The sequence below is a fragment of the Schistocerca piceifrons genome, chromosome 4, assembly GCF_021461385.2.
Source record: "Schistocerca piceifrons isolate TAMUIC-IGC-003096 chromosome 4, iqSchPice1.1, whole genome shotgun sequence".
Taxonomy (NCBI): domain Eukaryota; kingdom Metazoa; phylum Arthropoda; class Insecta; order Orthoptera; family Acrididae; genus Schistocerca; species Schistocerca piceifrons.
The window spans coordinates 307404617-307426916 of NC_060141.1; the positions used below are offsets into that span (position 1 = coordinate 307404617).

At 41.2% G+C, this 22300-nt stretch overlaps 1 protein-coding gene across 1 annotated transcript in view; it reads left to right on the plus strand.

Moving 5' to 3' along the window:
• The first annotated feature begins 201 nt into the window (after window positions 1-201).
• Window positions 202-22300, plus strand: part of LOC124795809 — a 91602-nt gene continuing 69503 nt past the window's right edge. The window contains exons 1-2 of the mRNA XM_047259890.1: window positions 202-371; window positions 16276-16461. Coding sequence (XP_047115846.1) covers window positions 202-371; window positions 16276-16461 — 356 coding nt within the window. The remainder of the gene's footprint in view (window positions 372-16275; window positions 16462-22300) is intronic.

Consider the following 22300-nt stretch of genomic DNA (forward strand, 5'->3'; position numbering starts at 1 on the left):
GTTGCTGCACTACGCCGGCAAAAAGAGTTCCGACACGGTATTAGGAGGTATTCTACGACTTTTGTCACCACAAGGTATAACAGGCTACAGAGATCGACTCACAGGATACCAACGTTTTCACTTGCTAAAGAAATTAGCTTTAACACTTTTTATGGCACTAACTTATGTTTACCTCTTACGTGAAGTTTCTCTGTTGCAGGCATGGCGGACAAGGTGGTGTTCAAAGTGGCGACGGAGGAGGAGATAGCAGTTGTCCGACAGCGAATTGGGACGACAGAGGACGACATCCGGCAAGCGATGTCGAATTTACGCAGCTGGCTCGAGGCGCAACCGCACCTGCCGCACGTCATGGGTCAGTCAAGGACGACAACGTATTACCATATCTGGTTCCGATCGAAGAATCCCCTTTTTGTGGGTCTTGTATTTAACTGATCTTTGCATGGTATCATAAACTATGCCTTAGTTTATACGACAGATTTCCATTTATTTTAATACTCCAATGATTGCATCCTGCATTTTAGTACAACAAAAGGGAAGTACCGTTTGCGTTTCTTCCCGCAATAGCTCTACAATAGCAGTTCGGCGGATGTGCTTTAGTTGCTTTGAGTGAATTGTATTGCTTCCTATAGATCTACTCTCTCTGTCTGTATAATAGGCCCTGCGTGTGATATATATATATATATATTTTTAAGTTTTTACATGCTTTGATTGATTACATAGTTGTGCCCTAGCATAGTAATAGTATTATTATTATTATTATAGTAATAGTAGAAATGTAAAAAAATAGTCATACTGAACGGTTCAAAATCAAAAACAAGAGCAGAGTCACAGTAGAAAACGTCTGGGAAAAATCTGGAAAACGGGTTGTTGAAAGTCACAAGAACAACATAATTATCATGGTGGGGGATTTCAGTCGCCAAAAAGTCATTCCATCTTAAAACAATGACAACACCCTTCAAAAACTACCTAGAAAGCAAAAAAAAAACATGGATACCATCTAACTCCAATTAGGAAGAGTTTCAAATCGTTCATTTCGCCATCTCCAGATACAATTTTCAAAAAATCAACATCGTCAGAGCTAAGTAAGGAATGGATATTGATTCACCTCACTATCCAGCTGAGATACACATCAAATTTTTTTCCAAAATACAAAATCATTAAATAATCAGGCATGGCTAAAAAATTTAATTACGAAACTTTGAAGGCAAATGAGTAAATTTTCAAAGGAAGTGCATATTGTCTCCAACAACTTTACAGAGGCAATTAAGGACATTGCATTTGGAACAGCTCAACTGAACAAGCAAAGAGAGCTCAGATGGTGAAACAGTAAGTGTGAAAAAGTATTTAGACAAAAAAGAAAGCTTGGAACAACTGACATAGAAGGAAAACATGAAACAGTTGGAAAGTGTATCGGTTTGAGAAGAAGCGAGCAACCTACGTTTCTTCCTTGTCCTTTTTTGTCTCTTCCAACCAACTTTCGTTATCTGTCTTCGTTTTTTCGAAGAATGTGTGGATCTTCTTTGTTAACCTGTCGTCATTGTTACTAGGTGTCCATAGAGTGGGCATGTCTTTTCCTGATGTCATCTATTACTTTAGAAAAGAATCAGTATAGTGTCCTATTTGGTTTCGAACTCCAGTTTGCCGTCTTTGATCTAGCTTTGCCTTACCTAAAAATTTCCGCAGTATTCTTCTTTCTGTTTTCTCAGATCTTCTAATACCGCTTTGCAGCCAGATAAAAGTAGTGTTTCCGAACTACAGAGGACTTCTGGCTTTACAACTGTGTTCAGCAGAGACTCACTCGCCAGACGCAATAGACAGAACAACTCTGGAAATAGCTAAACAAACTCTTATAAATGCAGTATCTGAAATTAAACTTCTTGCAACAACGTCTAGTCCGTTCCACATTGTATCCGGAATCACCCAGGGAGATGGTCTGTCTCCAAGCTTATTATAGAACTTTTGTTAGTGAGCAATACTTTGAAGAGAAGAAATTTAACTATAGAAGAACACTTAAAATATACTAGAAGAGACTATTACAAAGCATTCAAAATGTTGTGTTCTGTGAAGCTACGGTTTTCGTCCAGTTGGATCCCAAGGTATCATGTGACTGCTTGTCTGGTGATGGAGGTGTTTCCCAATTTAACTGCAGAGTTACTAGATAATGAAAACTGATCTTCAAGGAATACGTAAGTGATTTCCAGTTGGGCTATGGTGAACGTGTTGTTTACACACCATCGCTGTATGTGGGAAGCGACCCCATTCGCCATTTCTTCCAGTTCAGCTCTAGAGCACCTCGACACCACAGTCAAAACACCATCAGCCTGCGCCACCACATTGACTTGGTCATCTTGTTCCAACTGGCACAGCAAGAGATCGATTGCTAATTCCCAAAATCGACTCCTGTTGGCAGCCTTTAGTAGATTTTTTTATTTGTTCTGTGTGCCGGCTGACCACTCCACAGATCTACAGTAATCGATGAAGCCGGCAGGTCGCGACTCCGGGCAAACAACGCGGGACACTGTATTATCAAATGTTCTCACGAACTAAATAAATGTTTCATTTGTGTATTTTTTGTTCCCTGCATCTATTATTTCTGTCACCTTGTTAAATGCATCTTCAATACTTCTCCTTTCCTAAAGCCAAACTGGCACAGATTAAGTACGTGAAGATCCCTATACGAGTGTAACCTGTCAGAGGACCCCTTCCGTGCGCCTTAGCAATTTTTTAATCAAATAGATTTGTCTACTGCTTCTATGATTAGACGGATCTTTGTCCGCAAACTTTTTTATTGTACAGCTTTTGCTAATTTCTAGATGGCAGGCATCCTACCCAATGTTAAAAAATCGTTCAGAAGTTTGGTTAAGAACAGAAAAATTAGTACTATTATTTGCGAGAACTTCAGCGTAATATTACCTGGTCCTGGAGGTTTCCCGTTTTAATTTCTTTGTGGGTAGGGCTATCTTTTCCTCAGCGAACGGTTTAGTTATGAAAGTACGAGGGTGTTCTGAAAAATAATACCTCCAAATTTCGTACCTGAAAACTCTTAAAGCTTTTTAAATAAAACAAACGTCATTAATGTTCTACATCTTTATTCTCCATAAGTACAAATGTGTAGACCTCTTCCGCTATGACAGTGCTTTATAAACAGCGTGCTGTAGTCAATTTCGAATTCGAACAGTTCGTCCACACGTGGAGCACCCCCTCCTCCACCACGACAACGCCAGACCACACAAGACATCTGCATAACCAAACACCTTGGGTTCAGTGTCATCGATAATCCTGATACCGTACCGAACTGGACCCATCCGATTTTCTTGTTTCCGAACCTTAAAGAATGCCTTCGAGGACTTCACTTTGATACTGATGAAGGATGCAGGAAGAGGTGAGGTTGTGGCTCCGTCAACAGAGTCAAACATCCGCAGTGACGGTATCAACAAACTGGTCTCTCTTTTGGAGAAATGTGTCCGTCGCCAGGGGGTTGGGAAATAATTGTGTAGACTTGAAGAATGAAGATTCATAAAGTAATAACATTTGTTGTATTTTTAAAAAAGTGTAAGGGTGTTCATATAAAGACTTCTAAGACATTACTTATCATCACGCCCTGATATTAGGGTACTGATTGTGGAGCGCATATCTATGTTGCCTGCGGAGTCGGTTGTATCTTGATCGTCGTCTCGGAGGAGTTGGCCAAGCAGTTAGTCTGTTGTCTCGATTCATGGGTCGTCTATCCATCTCCAGTTCAGTTTTCATTGTGGGTAGAATGACAGGAGGTTTGGTTTGCTGCCAGTATTTTGTACGGTTTACCCCATACATCGGTCTTTGGCTGGTTTCTCAGTTAGCTTTATCACTCGGACAATTTGTGCCGATCAAGTAGTTCTTTGTTTTGGGACTTAAAATTTCTGTATAGTCGAAGTCGGGCTGCTTTGATGGCTGCAGTGCGGGACCTCTGATGATCCCTTCGTCTAGCACGCCGTGTGATGCCCGTCATCTCGGGTGACCGCGGCATCTTCTTTAATAACGTAATGGCAGTTTTGGGGGAAGACGGTGCAACAAAACCTAGATTTCATTGACATCAGCATTGTGCCAGGCCTAGAAATTTTCTCCTTTCCTTCTGTTGTTCGCATCATTTTATAAACAAGAAAGTGGCAGTCGTTGACCGCCCATGGATATTTGCCTTAAAGTAGGCAAATCTAAATGATCGGAAGGCCAACCAAACTGACGGTTGCCCAAATTTGTGGCCACCCTGAAGGTGCAGAAGGCTTTTCACCCATTCGAAGCGAACCAGCAATGCGCTCAACAGAATGTACGCCGAGCTGTAGATCATCTATTTTCTTCTTGTAGAGAGTGAAGATACCGCTTCAGATGTGTTTTTGTTTTTCAGTGCTTAGAACAAGATCACGTTCGGGCTATTACATACCCATCGTTAGATGCGATACTGAAAGTAAACAACAGATCGAAGTTAATAGTAATTTTAACATGCACGACTACACATGAGAAAACAAAAAGAAGTGGCACGTAACATTTTAGGAAACGGCTGTGGGGATAGGTGTGGTAAAACGTAAGTTAGTGCCAAAGCGACACATGATGATACAACGGGCGACTATCTGGGTAAAGAAGTATCGAACTAACAAAAGGACACATCGTGCTGTGACCCGAGCGCCGCGTTGGAGAGCATAGGGTGCGGAGTACCATCAGCTAGCGCAGAGCGCGGAATAACATACAGGAAGGCAGAAGCAAACTGGTAAGTGGAATGGAAATAGTACTGCCATCTGTTAACAGGAAGAATTACGTGGGATCATCTAGTCTGGCCGTTCACAATTTGAATGCAAAAGGGAAAAACCATTGCAAAAGAGTTGCAAAGTAAAGGAACATACTGATACAGGGGCAGTACAGAACCATAGTAGAAGAGCTCCCAACTGGGAGCCGGCAAATTAAAACTTTTACATAAAACAGTAAAACTAAATGAAATTTTTCCCCTTCCCAAATATTAATTTAGTGCGGTCCTATAAGCTGACATGGAATAACGTGCCACTGTTATCAAAATAAAACGTCATACTACTAAGCAAAATGGATGGCAGCTAAACATTAAAGTCCTGACCATCAAAAATCCCTATACCCATTAACAGCTGGTAGTAGTAGGAATAAAGGGACACATTCAAAATAGGAGCAATACAGCAAACTGCTTTCCGGAATCTGGCAACTCTACATGGCTTACTTGCGATAAGACATGGGACAATTAAATTTTACATCACGTATGAAAGGCAAATTTTAATTTGGTGAGGACAAACATAATGATGCACAACAACAAGCCGTACTCACACGTTAAAAAACTGGAAACATGTACACTTCTATTAAAAGAAGACATTTTATCCCTATACAAGACAGAAACTTGGTGGACCTTGAAGTTCTCACTATGGAAAATAGGCTGCTGCTTAAGCGAAATTCATTCATTCAAAATGCACGACGGATTATTATCTCTAAAATATTTAAGACAGGGCCCTTATGTAGAATACGTAAAATGATACAGTCGGTGTTTGTATATGGGATGGAACGATAATGGCCTTTCAGATGAATGGAGAGGGAAGATTTAGAACTGCCAATGTCTTGATTCTCTGTGAACCATATGCTAAAGAAACGGCCAGTTTGGCCTACGTATTCTTTTTAACTCGGTCAGTCGTTTCGCCATTGGTTTGGTGGCCCTTAATTGGTTGCCGGCTCTGTTAGTTCTAGTGCAGTTCTGTATTACCCTTGTCTCAGTACGTTCCTTTATCACTTACAATGTACTCTGTTTTGTTCCTAAGTGATCTTTATTTCCGTACTCCTGAATTTTTTTGAACATTTTTGCACTTCCTCCTTTCGTCGATCAACAGAAGAATTTCTTCTGTTGCTCATAGTTTATTCGCAGCTGCCTTCCTTGTACCTATGTTTTTCTTTCCGACTTCCACTGACTGCCCTTTTTAGATATGTCCCTTCCTCTTTAGCTGAACTGCCTATTGAGCTATTCATTACCTCAATATATATACAGGGTGAGTCACCTAACATTACCGCTGGATATATTTCGTAAACCACATCAAATACTGACGAATCGATTCCACAGACCGAACGTGAGGAGAGGGCCTAGTGTAATTGGTTAATACAAACCATAAAAAAATGCACGGAAGTACGTTTTTTAACACAAACCTACGTTTTTTTAAATGGAACCCCGTTAGTTTTGTTGGCAGATCTGAACATATAAACAAATACGTAATCAGTGCCATTTGTTGCATTGTAAAATATTAATTACATCCAGAGATTTTTTTTTTTTTTTTTTTTTTTTTTTTTTGGTCATCGGTCTACTGACTGGTTTGATGCGGCCCGCCACGATTTCCTTTCCTGTGCTAACCTCTTCATCTCAGAGTAGCACTTGCAACCTACGTCCTCAATTATTTGCTTGACGTATTCCAATCTCTGTCTTCCTCTACAGTTTTTTCCCTCTACAGCTCCCTCTAGTACCATGGAAGTCATTCCCTCATGTCTTAGCAGATGTCCTATCATCCTTTCCCTTCTCCTTATCAGTGTTTTCCACATATTCCTTTCCTCTCCGATTCTGCGTAGAACCTCCTCATTCCTTACCTTATCAGTCCACCTAATTTTCAACATTCGTCTATAGCACCACATCTCAAATGCTTCGATTCTCTTCTGTTCCGGATTTCCCACAGTCCATGTTTCACTACCATACAATGCTGTACTCTAGACGTACATCCTCAGAAATTTCTTCCTCAAATTAAGGCCGGTATTTGATATTAGTAGACTTCTCTTGGCCAGAAATGCCTTTTTTGCCATAACGAGTCTGCTTTTGATGTCCTCCTTGCTCCGTCCGTCATTGGTTATTTTACTGCCTAGGTAGCAGAATTCCTTAACTTCATTGACTTCGTGACCATCAATCCTGATGTTAAGTTTCTCGCTGTTCTCATTTCTACTACTTCTCATTACCTTCGTCTTTCTCCGATTTACTCTCAAACCATACTGCGTACTCATTAGACTGTTCATCCCGTTCAGCAGATCATTTAATTCTTCTTCACTTTCACTCAGGGTAGCAATGAAATCAGCGAATCGTATCATTGATATCCTTTCACCTTGTATTTTAATCCCACTCCTGAACCTTTCTTTTATTTCCATCATTGCTTCCTCGATGTACAGATTGAAGAGTAGGGGCAAAAGGCTACAGCCTTGTCTTACACCCTTCTTAATACGAGCACTTCGTTCTTGATCGTCCAGTCCTATTATTCCCTCTTGGTTGTTGTACATATTGTATATGACCCGTCTCTCCCTATAGCTTACCCCAACTTTTTTTCAGAATCTCGAACAGCTTGCACCGTTTTAAATTGTCGAACGCTTTTTCCAAGTCGACAAATCCTATGAAAGTGTCTTGATTTTTCTTTAGCCTTGCTTCCATTATTAGCCGTAACGTCAGAATTCCCTCTCTCGTCCGTTTACTTTTCCTAAAGCCAAACTGATCGTCACCTAGCGCATTCTCAATTTTCTATTCCATTCTTCTGTATATTATTCTTGTAAGCAGCTTCGATGCATGAGCTGTTAAGCTGGTTGTGCGATAATTCTCGCACTTGTCAGCTCTTGCCGTCTTCGGAATTGCGTGGATGATGCTTTTCCGAAAATCAGATGGTATATCGCCAGACTCATATATTCTACACACCAAAGTGAATAGTCGTTTTGTTGCCACTTCCCCCAATGATTTTAGAAATTCTGATGGAATGTTATCTATCCCTTCTGCCTTATTTGACCGTAAGTCCTCCAAAGGTCTTTTAAATTCCGATTCTAATACTGGATCCCCTATCTCTTCTAAATCGACTCCTGTTTCTTCTTCTATCACATCAGACAAATCTTCACCCCCATAGAGGCTTTCAATGTATTCTTTCCACCTATCTGCTCTCTCCTCTGCAGAGAGATATAGTAACCTAAAGTTGACGCTTGAGTACCACTCCTCCGCTGTTCGATCGTGTGTACCGGAGAGCACCGAATTACGTAGGGATCCAAAGGGAACGGTGATGGACCTTAGGTACAGAAGAGACTGGAACAGCACATTACGTCCACATGCTAACACCTTTTTATTGGTCTTTTTCACTGACGCACATGTACATTACCATAAGGGGTGAGGTACACGTACACACGTGGTTTCCGTTTTCAATTACGGAGTGGAATAGAGTGTGTCCCGACATGTCAGGCCAATAGATGTTCAATGTGGTGGCCATCATTTGCAATCTCTAGCGTAATGAATGTCGTACACGCCGCAGTACATCTGGTGTAATGTCGCCGCAGGCTGCCACAATACGCTGTTTCATATCCTCTGGGGTTGTAGGCACATCACGGTACACATTCTCCTTTAACGTACCCCACAGAAAGAAGTCCAGAGGTGTAACATCAGGAGAACGGGCTGGCCAATTTATGCGTCCTCCACGTCCTATGAAACGCCCGTCGAACATCCTGTCAAGGGTCAGCCTAGTGTTAATTGCGGAATTTGCAGGTGCACCATCATGCTGATACCACATACGTCGACGCGTTTCCAGTGGCACATTTTCGAGCAACGTTGGCAGATCATTCTGTAGAAACGCGATGTGGTGGCACAGTGGTTAGCACACTGGACTCGCATTCGGGAGGACGACGGTTCAATCCCGCGTCCGGCCATCCTGATTTAGGTTTTCCGTGATTTCCCTAAATCGCTCCAGGCAAATGCCGGGATGGTTCCTCTGAAAGTGCACGGCCGACTTCCTTCCCTGTCCTTCCCTAATCCGATGAGACCGATGACCTCGCTGTTTGGTCTCTTTCCCCAAAACCAACCAACCAACCTATGTTGCAGCTGTTTGGGCCCCTGCAATGAAGTGAGGACCAATGAGGTGGTCGCCAATGATTCCGCACCATACAATTACAGTCCACGGTCGCTGTCGCTCTACCTGTCTGAGCCAGCGAGGATTGTTCACGGATCAGTAATGCATGTTCCGTAGATTCACTGCCTCGTGGTTTGTGAAACCCGCTTCATCGGTAAACAGGTAGAACTGCAACGCATTCTCTGTTAATGCCCATTGACAGAATTGCACTCGATGATTAAAGTCATCACCATGTAATTGCTGATGTAGCGACACATGAAACGGGTGAAAGCGGTGACGATGCAGTATGCGCATGACACTACTTAGTCCACCGGCTCTCGCAATGTCCAGTGTACTCATGTGTGGGTTCACGGCAACAGCAGCTAACACACCAACTGCACCCGCTTCTCCTGTGACGGGCCTCTACGGACCCGTTTGCGTGCTACGACCATACCTGTTGCATACAGTTGGCGGTAGATGTTTTGCAATGTGCGGCACGTTGGATGCTCTCTGTCCGGGTACCGTTCTGCATACACCCTGCAGGCTTCAGCTGCATCTCGTCGACACTCGCCATAGATGAGTATCATCTCCGCCTTTTCAGAGTTCGAATACACCATGGTCACAGCTCCTACAACACTACACTATCACAGAAGTCTGGTAACACGGTGTACTACAGTTGGTCTGCGTGCGGAGACGAATGCAGATTAACAATAGCAGCAAGCGCTACATGCGGACACTGCGACAGCTAGACCAAACCAAAACAGTGCACTACAGCCACACTCGTAAACACGATCGTCATCGTAAACATGTCCCTGCAGATGCTGCTCACCGAGCGTGGCTCGTGTTTGTTACAACACGCAACTGAACGTCCGAGGTTTCAGGCGTCAACTTTAGGTTACAGTGTCTCCGGATGTAATTAACATTTTACAATGCAGCAAACGGCACTGATCACGTATTTGTTTATATGTTCAGATGTGCTAACAAAACTAACGGGGTTCCATTTAAAAAAACGTAGGTTTGTGTTAAAAAACATACTTCCGTGCATTTTTGTATGGTTTGTATTAAACAATTACACTAGCCCCTCTCCTCACGTTCGGTCTGTGAAATCGGTTCGTCAGTATTTGATGTGGTTTACGAAATATATCCAGCGGTAACGTTAGGTGACTCACCCTGTATATAGCCTCAGAGAACTTCAAACGAATCTCTTCATATCCTAGTACTTCCGTATCTCATTTCTTTACCTATTGATGTTTCCTAACAAGTATCTTAAACTTCAACTTACTCTTAATCGCTACTATGTTGTGATCCGAGTGTATCTGCTCCTATGTATGCCTCACAACCAAACGTGTGATTTCAGAATCCCTGTCTGACTATCATGTAATCTGACTGACATCTGCCCGTATCTCCCACCCTTGTCCGAGTATACCTCCTCCTCTATGATTTTTGAGCAGAATATTGTCTATTACTAGCTGAAATTTATTGTAGAACTCAATTATTCCCTCTCGCCTCTCAGTCCTAGTGTCAAGCTCATATTCTCTTGTAAAGTTTCTTCTGCTTCTTCCCCTACAACTGCATTCCATTGCGCCATAATGATTAGATTTTTTTATGTTCCCTCTTACGTACTTTACCACCAGTTCAGCATCCTCATGTACTCTTCCTGTCTCTTCATCTTCTGCTTTAGACATGGACATGTATACATGAACATTGTTGTTGTTGTTGGTTTTCGGATGAGAATAATCCTATCACTGAACAGTTCTAAGTAACCTTTCACCTGCCTTTGTATTAATGACGAATGCTACTCCTATTATACTACTCTACCCTCCGCTGTTTTTGATGTCACCCTCTACTCGACTGACCAGAAATCCTTTCTCCTTTCCACTTCATTTCACTGACCCCCACTATATCTAGAATGAGCCTCTGCATTTCATTTTCAGTTTTTATACCTTTTTTTCGGGGGGGGGGGGGGGGGGGGGGAGGTCATCAGTCTTCTGATTCGTTTGATGCGGCCCACCACGAATTTCTCTCCTGTGTCAACCTCTTCATCTGAGAGTAGCACTTGCAACTTGCGTCCTCGATTATTTGCAGGATGTATTCCAACCTCTGTCTTCCTCTACAGTTTTTGCTCTCTACAGCTCTCCCTAGTAACATGGAAGTCATTCCCCTCACATCTGAACAGACGTCCTATCATCGTTTCCCTTCTCCTTGTCAGTGTTTTCCACATATTCCTTTCCTATTCGATTCTGCGCAGAGCCTTCCCATCCCTTACCTTATCAGTCAACGTAATTTTCGACATTCGCCTGCAGCACCACATCTCAAATGCTTCGATTCTCTTCTGTTCCGGTTTTCCCACATTCCATGTTTCACTACCGTACAATGCTGTACTCCAGACGCAGTCTCTTAGAAATTTCTTCCTCAAATTAAGGCCTATGTTTGACACTAGTAGACTTCTATTTGCCAGTAATGCCCTTTTTCCAGTGCTAATCTCCTTTTGATGTCTTCCTAGCTCCGTCCGTCATTTGTTATTTTGCTGCCTATGTAACAGAATTCCTTAACTTCATCTACTTTGTGACCATCAGTCCTGATGTTAAGTTTCTCGCTGTTCTCATTTCCGGTACTTCTCATTACTCTTGTCTTTCTTCGATTTACTCTCAGTCAATATTCTGTACTCATTAGACTGTTCATTCCACTCAGCGGCCGCTCGGGATAGCCGCGCCGTCTTGGGCGCCTTGCCATGGCTCTCGCGGCTCCACCGTCGTCGGAGGTTCGAGTCCTCTCTCGGGCATGGGTGTGTTTGTTGTCCTTGGCGTAAACTAGTTTAAGTTAGATTAAGTAGTGTGTAAGCCTTGGGGCCGATGACCTCAGGAGTTTGGTCCCATGGGAACGTACCACAAATTTCCTTATTTTCCACTCAGCTAATCATGTAATTCTTCTTCACTTACACTCGGGATAGCAATGTTATCAACGAATCGTATCATTGATATCGTTTCACTCTGAATTTTAATTCCACTCTTGGACCTTTCTTTATTTCCATCATTGCTCCTTCCATGTACAGATTGAACACTAGGGGCGAAAGACTACATCCGTTTCTTGCACCTTTTTTAATCAGGGCACTTCATTCTTGATCGTCTACTCCTATTATTCCCTCTTAACTCTTGTACATATTGCTTATTACCCGTCTCTCCTTATAGCTTATCCCTATTTTTCTCAGAATTTCGAACCTCTTACACCATTCTACGTTGTCTAACGCTTTTTCCAGGTCGACAAATCCTATGAATGTGCCTTGATATTTCTTTAGTCTGGCTTCCATTATCAACTGCGACGTCAGAATTGCCTCTCGGGCGCCTTTACCTTTTCTAAAGCCAAACTGATCGTCATTTAGCACATCCTCAATTTTCTTTTCCATTCTTTTGTGTATTATCCTTGTTAGCAACTTGGATGCATGAGCTGTTTAGCTGATTGTGCGATAATCCTCACACATGTAAGCTCTTGCAATCTTGGGAACTGTGTGGATAATATTTTTTCAAAAGTCAGAGTCATACATTCTACACACCAACGTGAGGAGTCGGTTCGTTGCCACTTCCCCCAATGATTTTAGAAATTCTGATGGAATGTTATCTACCTGTTCTGTCTTATTTGATCTTAAATCCTCCAAAGCTCTCTTTAATTCTGAGTCTAATACTGGATCCCATATCTCTTCTAAATCGACTTCTGGTTCTTCTTCTATTACATCAGACAAATCTTCCCCCCTCATAGAGGCCTTCGGTGTGCTCTCTCCACCTGGCCGCCCTCTCCTCTGCAATTAACAGTGGCGTTCCCGTAGCACACTTTATGTTACCATCCTTGCTTTTAATGTCACTGAAGGTTGTTTTGACTTTCCTATATGCTGAGTCAGTCCCTTCGACAATCATTTCTTTTTCGGTTTCGTCTTAGCTTCCTCGCACTTCCTATTTATTTCATTCCTCTGCGACTTGTAATTCTGTTTCCTGAGTTTCCCGGAAAATTTTTCTGTTTCCTCCTTTCATCGATCAACTGAAGCATTTCTTCTGTTACCCGTGGTCCCTTCGCAGTTACCTTTTTCGTACCTATGGTTTTCTTTCCAACTTCTGTGCTGGCTCTCTTTAGAAATGTCCATTCCTATTCATCTGAGCTGTTGCTATAGCCTTAGAGAACATCAAGCGTGTCTCGTCATCCCTTAGTACTTCCGCATCCCACTTCTTTGCATATTGATTCTTCTTTACTAATCTCTTGAACTGCAGCCTACTCTTCGTCACTACTGTATTATGATCTGAGTCTATATCCGCTCCTGGGTACGCCTTACAATCCAGTATCTGATTTCGGAATCTTTGTCTGACCATGATGTAATCTAACTGAAATCTTCCCATATCACCCAGTCTTTTCCAAGTATAACGACTCCTCTTGTGGTTCTGGAACAGAGTATTCGCTATTACTAGCTGACATTTATTACAGACCTCAATTACTCTTTCCGCTCTCATTCCTTGTCCCAAGCCCATGACTATTAGATTTTCATCTCCCTTTATGTACAGTATTAGCCTTTCAATATCCTCATATACTTTCTTCATCTTCAGCTTGCCATATCGGCATGTATACCTGAACTGTCGTTGTCGGTGTTGGTTTGGTATCGATTCTGATAAGAGCAACCCTATCACTGATCTGTTCTCTTTGCCCTACCTATCTATTTGTAATGGATCCTACGCCCGTTAGACCATTTTTGCTGCTGCTGTTGATATTACTCTATACTCATCTGACCTGAAATCCTTGTCTTTTTTTCATTTCACTTCACTGATTCCTACTATCTAGATTGAGTCTTTCGATTTCCCTTTTCACATGTTCTAGCTTCCCTACCACATTCAAACTTGTAAAATTCCACGCCCCGAATCGTAGAACGATAGTCTTCTGTTCATGAATCAATCTTTTACTCAATGTCGTCTCACCTTTGGCAGTTCCCACCCAGAGATCCGAATGGGGACTAGTCTGCAATCTTTACCCAATGGGGAGATCATCATGGCACTTTTTTCAATTACAGGTCATATTTCCTGTGGATACACATTATTTGTCTTTAATGCAGTGATCTCCATTGCCTTCTGCATTCTCATGGCAGTGGTCATAGCTGAATCTACCGCGTTTTAGAAGCAGCATCGCACCCTAAAGGCAAGAGAGTGCTCTGAACCTTTATCCGCTCCACTGCCTTCTTTGACATGGCTGTTTGCAGGAGGAGCGTGACTTCTTTTCCGAAAGTCTTTTTCCGTCATTGCTGATGATTTTTATTCCAGATTTAATCTGTGGCATGATTAGAACCTGATACCCAGGACGTTTTGATTAGTAGTCAGAGACGCTGGCCCTAGAGGACAGCCACGTTACCATACAAGGAGCCTATTTTCCAGAAATTTAATGTCTAGCCGGATTATTTGTACAGCACCATCACATTTGCAACACTCAAGTAACGTCTAAACATCAGTATCAACCGTTAGATCACAACTGTTTACATTTACGTCGTAAATGAAATGTAGAATGAAATGTATCCTTTGTTAATAAAAAAATCAGGCTCACTTTAGTTTTGTCGATTACAGTGCCATCTACTACGAATGGAAAGCAATGGTTTGAGTAAGCTGTACGTACCTTTTGGCGTAGAATATGGATAAACAATAAAAGGAGGGGAGGGGGGTTCCCATCTGAAAATACGAAGCTGAACACGCCGACCTGGAGGTATGGTTAGGAAGAGCCAATTGTAACACGAACGGATGTTCCCTTTACTAATAATGAGTTTTCACGTAGAATATTTTTTTCGTACGATGCGCCGTTTTCGAGATATTTAGTAGTCTCAAGTAAAAACAAACAATATCTATATTAAATAAATGATTTCTGCAATAAGTTAAATACGTGTCAAATGACATGTGGCACTATATGTGGAAATTTAGCTAAAGGACAAAATCCTACAAAGTAATGGCAACTCCTGTCCTCACATACGCAAGTGAGACTTGGATAATAACAAAGAATGACCAAAGTCAGTGCAAATGAAATTTTTGAGATGTACTCTGAGAGATCAAATAAAGAATTCTGAAATAAGAAAAGAATTAAATATAATGAAAGATGAGAAAACGGGATCGCAAAATGAAAGAAGCGTATTGAAAGACTGGGGCCAGAAAGAATAGTACGACACAGTGGACTATAGACCTCTAGGAAATAAAGATACATGAAGACGAAGGGAAAGATGGCTTTTGTGAAGACGGAACGGGCTATAACGCTACTCCTTGAAATGAAGTGAAACTGTATTTACACAAATCTGTAAACACGACGCTAAAAAGCAGTAAGAAATATAATTTAGAAGAAAAAATAGTTACTATATTGTTACTTTTGCAGAAATATCACGAGCAGTGTCGCAGATTTATACGCTCATTTTCATAAGTTTAAAGCACTCCGCTTTCTTATGATATGTAAATGAGTAGCATATAACCATACACACAAACAATATGTACGCAGCCAGCAAAATGACATTTCCATATCTATTGCATCCAAATCGTGTAAACGACGGATAGAAAAGGTTTTACGTCCACTTAAGAGATATCGAAGTTATATTTTGCAGACATTATTGGACACTGCACTGTTGAAACATTCTGCATAACATGTGATAAAAGGAACAGCTAACTACGAGGACATGCCGAAAAGTAATGCCTCTGAATTTTTTATGTGTAGACCCTTAAATCTTTTATAAATAAAACCAACGTTATTAACTCCGAATTGTAGAGTGCAACCTGGCGGTGTGTAACGTAACGATATCGGTGTGTGGGCAACAGCATGCTGTAGTCGACTTTCTGAAAGCACGCATTCGCCCACACTAGTAGCACCTACTCCTTCAGCACAACAATGCCAGACCACACACGAGCGCTCAACGTCTGCAACAATCTGATACCTTTGGTTCACTGTAATCGATCATCTTCCTTACAGTCCGACTTGGCCCCTTCCGATTTTCATCTGTTTCCATGACTTAAATAACACCTTCGAGTATTTCACTTTGATAGTGATGAAGCGGTGAAAGCAGAGGTGTGGTTGTGGCCCCGCAAGAAACATTCTACAGTGACGATATCAGCAAACTGGTATCTCGTTGGGATGTTTTTACATAAAAACTTACGAGACATTAGTTTTTAGCACGCTCTCGTATATCTAAAATGAATTGTTTTTTTTAATTATTTTTAATTATGCAGTCCCTCTGTGGCAGCACGAGATCTTTCCTTCTTGTCTTCGTATCTCATAGCTGCGTGTGTTTGTACCGTCGTGGAAGGATTGTAATGTGACCACAGTAGTTTGCTTTTAATCACAGCAGATGCAGTACATCTTCTGTCCTTTTAAATTTCATGGATTTCTGAATAATAATAGACTCATATATTTGTCCCTTCAGCCCTCACACCTTGCTTCTTCCATCAGCTGACGGTCGTCTGGAGCGCTTGTACGTTAGCTGCAAGTGCAGCACTGAAAAGACGAAGAAGACGTTGGACGCCTACTACACTCTCAAGAAGAAATTCCCGGATATCATGATGAACAGGGACCCTGCCTCACCAGAAATAACACAACTCCACAAACAGTTGTAAGAAAATTCTTTAACATTTTAATAATTTAAACGGACAAAACAAGAGTAGGATGAAAGGTGTTCTGATATTTGAGGTGTTCCACTTATCTATAAGCAACTGTTTAAATCTCTATTACATAACTTTGCATTCCCGCTTCATAATGACACATTATTGGTAGATAAAATTATTATATCTAGGTGTGTTCGAAGACACAGTTGAAGAATCAGCTACAAGCCAAGACGGCGGTGGAAGAAAATTTAAAACTGAAAGATGGCACTGGCGGGAAAATTAAAAATGCAAGATGGTGGCAGTGGCAGTGAATTAAAAAAAAAAAAAAAAAAAAAGGGAAGATGGATGAATTAGCCCAGTGGTGCTTTCTATCCCCTCCACTTCCTTCACTCCCTATCCCCTTCCCCCTCCACTCTCCACACAGTCTCAGCGTAGTATTTTAACAGCTACTAAACTGAAGCAGCCAATCACAGTATAGCATTTTAATGGGCATTAAAACGAGGCAGCTAATCACAGTATGGCTGCCAAATCACGTATGCTTCATTTAAATTGCGTAAAAAAGTTCCCAAACTAAAAAAAAAAAATATTTAAGCTTCAAGGAAATTACGTAAAATGATGGTATGTTCAAAGATATAGAATATTTCAACACCAGAATGATGTGTAAGATTCACTTGAACTAGCAGCATGTTCAAAGACAGTTGCCTGTGTATTTCGTAAATTGGTATCATTGTACGCATACGCACACACACAAGCACACGCACACACGCACACGCACACACGCACACACGCACACGCACGCACACGCGCACACACGCGCACACACGCACACGCGCACACACGCACACGCGCACACGCACGAGCACACGCGCACACGCAGACGCGCAAGCGCACACGCACACACGCATACACGCACACGCGCACACACGCACACGCACACACACGCACACACACACACACACACACATCTGATAAACATGTTATGGACTTAGGTGCAACTCCTAGCTGGATAGTTGAAAGAGAGGTAGAGGGAAGGTTGGAGACATTGGGGCTAGTGTGTGAGGAAAGAGAGAGACAGCTCGTCATTTCGTACTTCATTACATGCCCGGATACTAAGAGATAACAAATGTCAACTTCACTAATATTATGTCAGATTCCATGTCTCTCCTCCCTCTCACTCTACCTCTCTCTCTCTCTCTCTCTCTCTCTCTCTCTCTCTCTCTCTCTCTCTGTCTCTTTATATATTTATATACACCCTGCATGAAATACAACCGATAGATTACAGAGGAAAAAGAAGAAAAAACTCAAACAAAAGTACTGGAGATACAAATTTTCTTATAAAGAAGATTACACTTCAAAGAAAGCTGGATACACACTTGGTTGACAGTGCACATTTGGATACATCATTCAGCACAGGCTATTATTTAAAGTCTTGCTACGATGGATTTAGTCAGGACTTAAATTGTACAACGTTTTTACATTTCTCAGTTAAAGTTCAAATTTTTGTTGTCTGAGCAATTGCCATGGACGTTTTTTGATCACATTATAAATTACATAATTACCGATTTATCGAAAAGTGAACATCATATTTGAAATTGGACTATCTCAAAATAATAATGCATTTTCCTGGTGATTGCGAGTGTAATCAAATCGGTCAGGAAGAAGTATTTTTGTGTGAGTACCGCAATTCACATCAGCTACAAAGGTGGTTGTGAGCCTGAACTACAATTTACAGTGACAATCTACAATTTACATGAAACTTCCTGGCAGATTAAAACTGTTTGCCGGACCGAGACTCGAACTCGGGACCTTTGCCTGGGTACAATTTACATTCTTCAAACATACACAATTAACTTTTTGCAGGGATCTAGGTTATTTATAAGAAAATCATCATCGTCAATAAGTTCACATTATCTGGAAGTATAAAACATTAATCATTCGTGCAGATAAATTTAGTTTGCGGTGTTTAACGACAAACACTACATGGTACTTTGATTGAATTACATGTTGCACAGTTCTTTTCACTTCTGAATCTAAAACACATTGCCTGTTGACGATAATAAAAATTAACAGAATGTTTTGCACCTTTTGTCCCTCCAAATTACGTGTCCATAATCAATCTCAGTGGATACATTTTTGCTAATATTTTTTCTTGACCAGTGGAATATTGCATCTGTTATTTACTCGGAAAAATGAGGTTGTAAACTTTGTATGGATATCACTCCTGCTATCCTGTAAATATTTGGAGTTTTAATGTGATAAATTACGCTATCGGTGTTAGTATGGCACAGTTTTACGTCATTAGTTGGAAACTTTTTTAATATGTAACTATAATAGAAGCCGACCTCGGGGAAGATCAGTTTGGATTCCGTAGAAACGTTGGAACACGTGAGGCAATACTGACCCTACGACTTATCTTAGAAGAAAGATTAAAGAAAGGCAAACCTACGTTTCTAGCATTTGTAGACTTAGAGAAAGCTTTTGACAATGTTGATTGGAATACTCTCTTTCAAATTCTGAAGGTGGCAGGGGTAAAATACAGGGAGCGAAAGGCTATTTACAATTTGTACAGAAAGCAGATGGCAGTTACAAGAGTCGAGGGACATGAAAGGGAAGCAGCGGTTGGGAAGGGAGTGAGACAGGGTTGTAGCCTCTCCCTGATGTTATTCAATCTGTATATTGAGCAAGCAGTAAAGGATACAAAAGAAAAATTCGGAGTAGGTATTAAAGTCCATAGAGAAGAAATAAAAACTTTGAGGTTCGCCGATGACATTGTAATTCTGTCAGAGACAGCAAAGGACTTGGAAGAGCAGTTGAACGGAATGGACAGTGTCTTGAAGGGAGGATATAAGATGAACATCAACAAAAGCAAAACGAGGATGATGGAATGTAGTCTAATTAAGTCGGGTGATGCTGAGGGAATTAGATTAGGAAATGAGACACTTAAAGTAGTAAAGGAGTTTTGCTATTTGGGGAGCAAAATGACTGATGATGGTCGAAGTAGAGAGGATATAAAATGTAGACTGGCAATGGCAAGGAAAGCGTTTCTGAAGAAGAGAAATTTGTTAACATCGAGTATAGATTTAAATGTCAGGAAGTCGTTTCTGAAAGTATTTGTATGGTGTAGCCATGTATGGAAGTGAAACTTGGACGATAAATAGTTTACACAAGAAGAGAATAGAAGCTTTCGAAATGTGGTGCTACAGAATAATGCTGAAGATTAGATGGGTAGATCACATAACTAATGAGGAGGTATTGAATAGAATTGGGGAGAAGAGGAGCTTGTGGCGCAACTTGACTAGAAGAAGGGATCGGTTGGTAGGACATGCTCTGTGACATCGAGGGATCATCAATTTAGTATTGGAGGGCATCGTGGAGGGTAAAACTCGTAGAGGGAGACCGAGAGATGAATACACTAAGCAGATTCAGAAGGATGTAGGCTGCTGTAAGTACTGGGAGATGAAGAAGCTTGCACAGTATAGAGTAGCATGGAGAGCTGCATCAAACCAGTCTCAGGACTGAAGACCACAACAACAAACAACTATAACGAAACTCGAACTCGGGACCGAGTTCGAGTCTCGGTCGGGCACACAGTTTTAATCTGCCAGGAATTTTCATATCAGCGCACACTCCGCTGCAGAGTGAAAATCTCATTCTGGGAACTATAACGAAAGTCGATAAGAAGGATTTTCGAAATATCCAGTATAGCCATTCCTACTGTAATGGATTTAGCAAAAGACACAGTAAACCAATGCTAACTAAAGTTTCGTCTAAAATTTAGATTGGCAGTTAATGCAGGTGCCCCAGATCTACCTTCCCACCATGATGTTAGTCATATGTTCAACAATATTCGCCCTTTTTTGCATAGTTTTTCCAAAAACACTATTATTCATCAGTTTGAAATAAATACTACTTGCAAACTCATACGTTTTGTGCATTAATCTCAATATATGACCGAATTAATATTTTTGGTTTTTTAGTATCGATTGGTGGTGACATTTTTTTCTGTAGATAAGGGCAAATCTGAATGGAAGCCTTTAACACTGGCAGGTTGTTTGAGGTCCATTTTGGAATGGCTGCTACATTTTACAGAGCAGAAGTTTCAACACTGTCTGGAAAAACCATACAAAACTGGATACTGGAAGATATTGTAACATCGTCCATGCTATTCACATAAAGACATGTAAGATACGTCAATTTTGCCGTCATCATTGATTAAGAAGCAGTAATTGGCAACAGCATGTCTCCAAGAACAATGGAAAATACCGCCTCTAATACGTCTTTCAACCAAATAGAGTAGATCAGTATCACTAATAAGCTGCAGTTCTGCTTCCTTAATTGTTAGCAAAAGCATACTCTACCAAACTGGATGAAGTAATTCAATGTACAGGGTCAAATTCATATGACTTAAGGCGAAGGCTGGAGAGGTTTTCGAACACATGAGCAAGAAGTGGAAGGCAAATTTTCAAATATAAATCGAAACAGTCTTCAAGTGTTTTACACTTGAGTACATTCCATACATTGCAAGCTCCCTGGTACTCACCCTCTGTTATCGTTTCGCCTATTAATCAGCTTTTAAACTTTTCATTGAGGATAAGTGCTCGTCCATTAAAAATAGTTCATTGCTCGCATACTCATGCGAAAAATTTCTCTTTCCTGATCATCAGGAAAAAAAGCCCACATTATGTTGAGTTCATCTGATTTCCCGCATGATGCACACTTTTCGAGTGAGTACATAAAAAAAAATTTTGAAGTGAAAAATTGCAACTTTACATTGTAGTGCCACTCATAGTCAAAAATTTCAATACTTTCGGTAAACGATTTATTTTTGCCACGTAATGCTGTAGCAGAGAAACGCGACCTAGATTCAGTTGAATTTCATCATCGCCAACTTTGGTTCACTTATGTTAACATCAAGAAATGAACCTCGTAATTGCTTATATTGTGGAATACGATGGGGACAGTATATGAGGCCTGCACTTCACATTGCAACTGGCATGTGCTGAGCCTCGACAAACACTGATGAAATGGTGAGGTTCCTGTGTTTAACATCGCCTTCCTCAAACGGTTCCCTGCAAATATGGCAGACCTCTGCAGAGCGTAAAACTAATTCTCCTTCAGGACTTATTTCAACCTTTTTATTTTTCAGTAACAAATCATTCACATTCTCAGCAACTGCGTATAGCTTTTCCGTGAACATTTCATGCAATCGCTATCTCTGTACAATTTAAACTCGAAATATACTCCATCATATCCACCGTGCATATAGGCTGTGCTGAACGGTGTCAGAAGTTGGACCAGGTCGGAATATTGACCAGTCACTACTGTGACTGCAAGTAGTAACTGATTCCAACACGCACTCCATACCAGCACAAATTACAAATGACGGCTTCAGTTTGTTGCTAAACTTGATAAACTTCCTATACTCATTCTTGCTGCTAGGCGTGTCTTTGTTGCCGCGCGTAAATTATGCGCAGTCAACCAAACGTGCATCTAATTCTTCCTTACATTGAAAATACGAGGGTTGCCCAGAAGGTAACGCACCGAAATTTTTTTCTTCAACAGTTCTTTATTGAACAAAAAGAGAATTACACACACGAAAGAATGGTGTTTTATCTACACACCCTATTTTTCCACGTAATTTGCATCCCGTTCTATGGTCTTCCTCCAGCGCGAAACCAGGACGTGTGTGCCCTGACAGTACCAATCCTTGTCCTGGTGGCGGAGTCAGTGCTTCACTGTGTGAATCACCTCCTCATCGTCCTCAAAATGTCTTCACGAATGGCATCCTTTAATGGCCCAAACAAATGGAAGTCCGAGGGGACTAGATCAGGGCTATGTTGTGGGTGG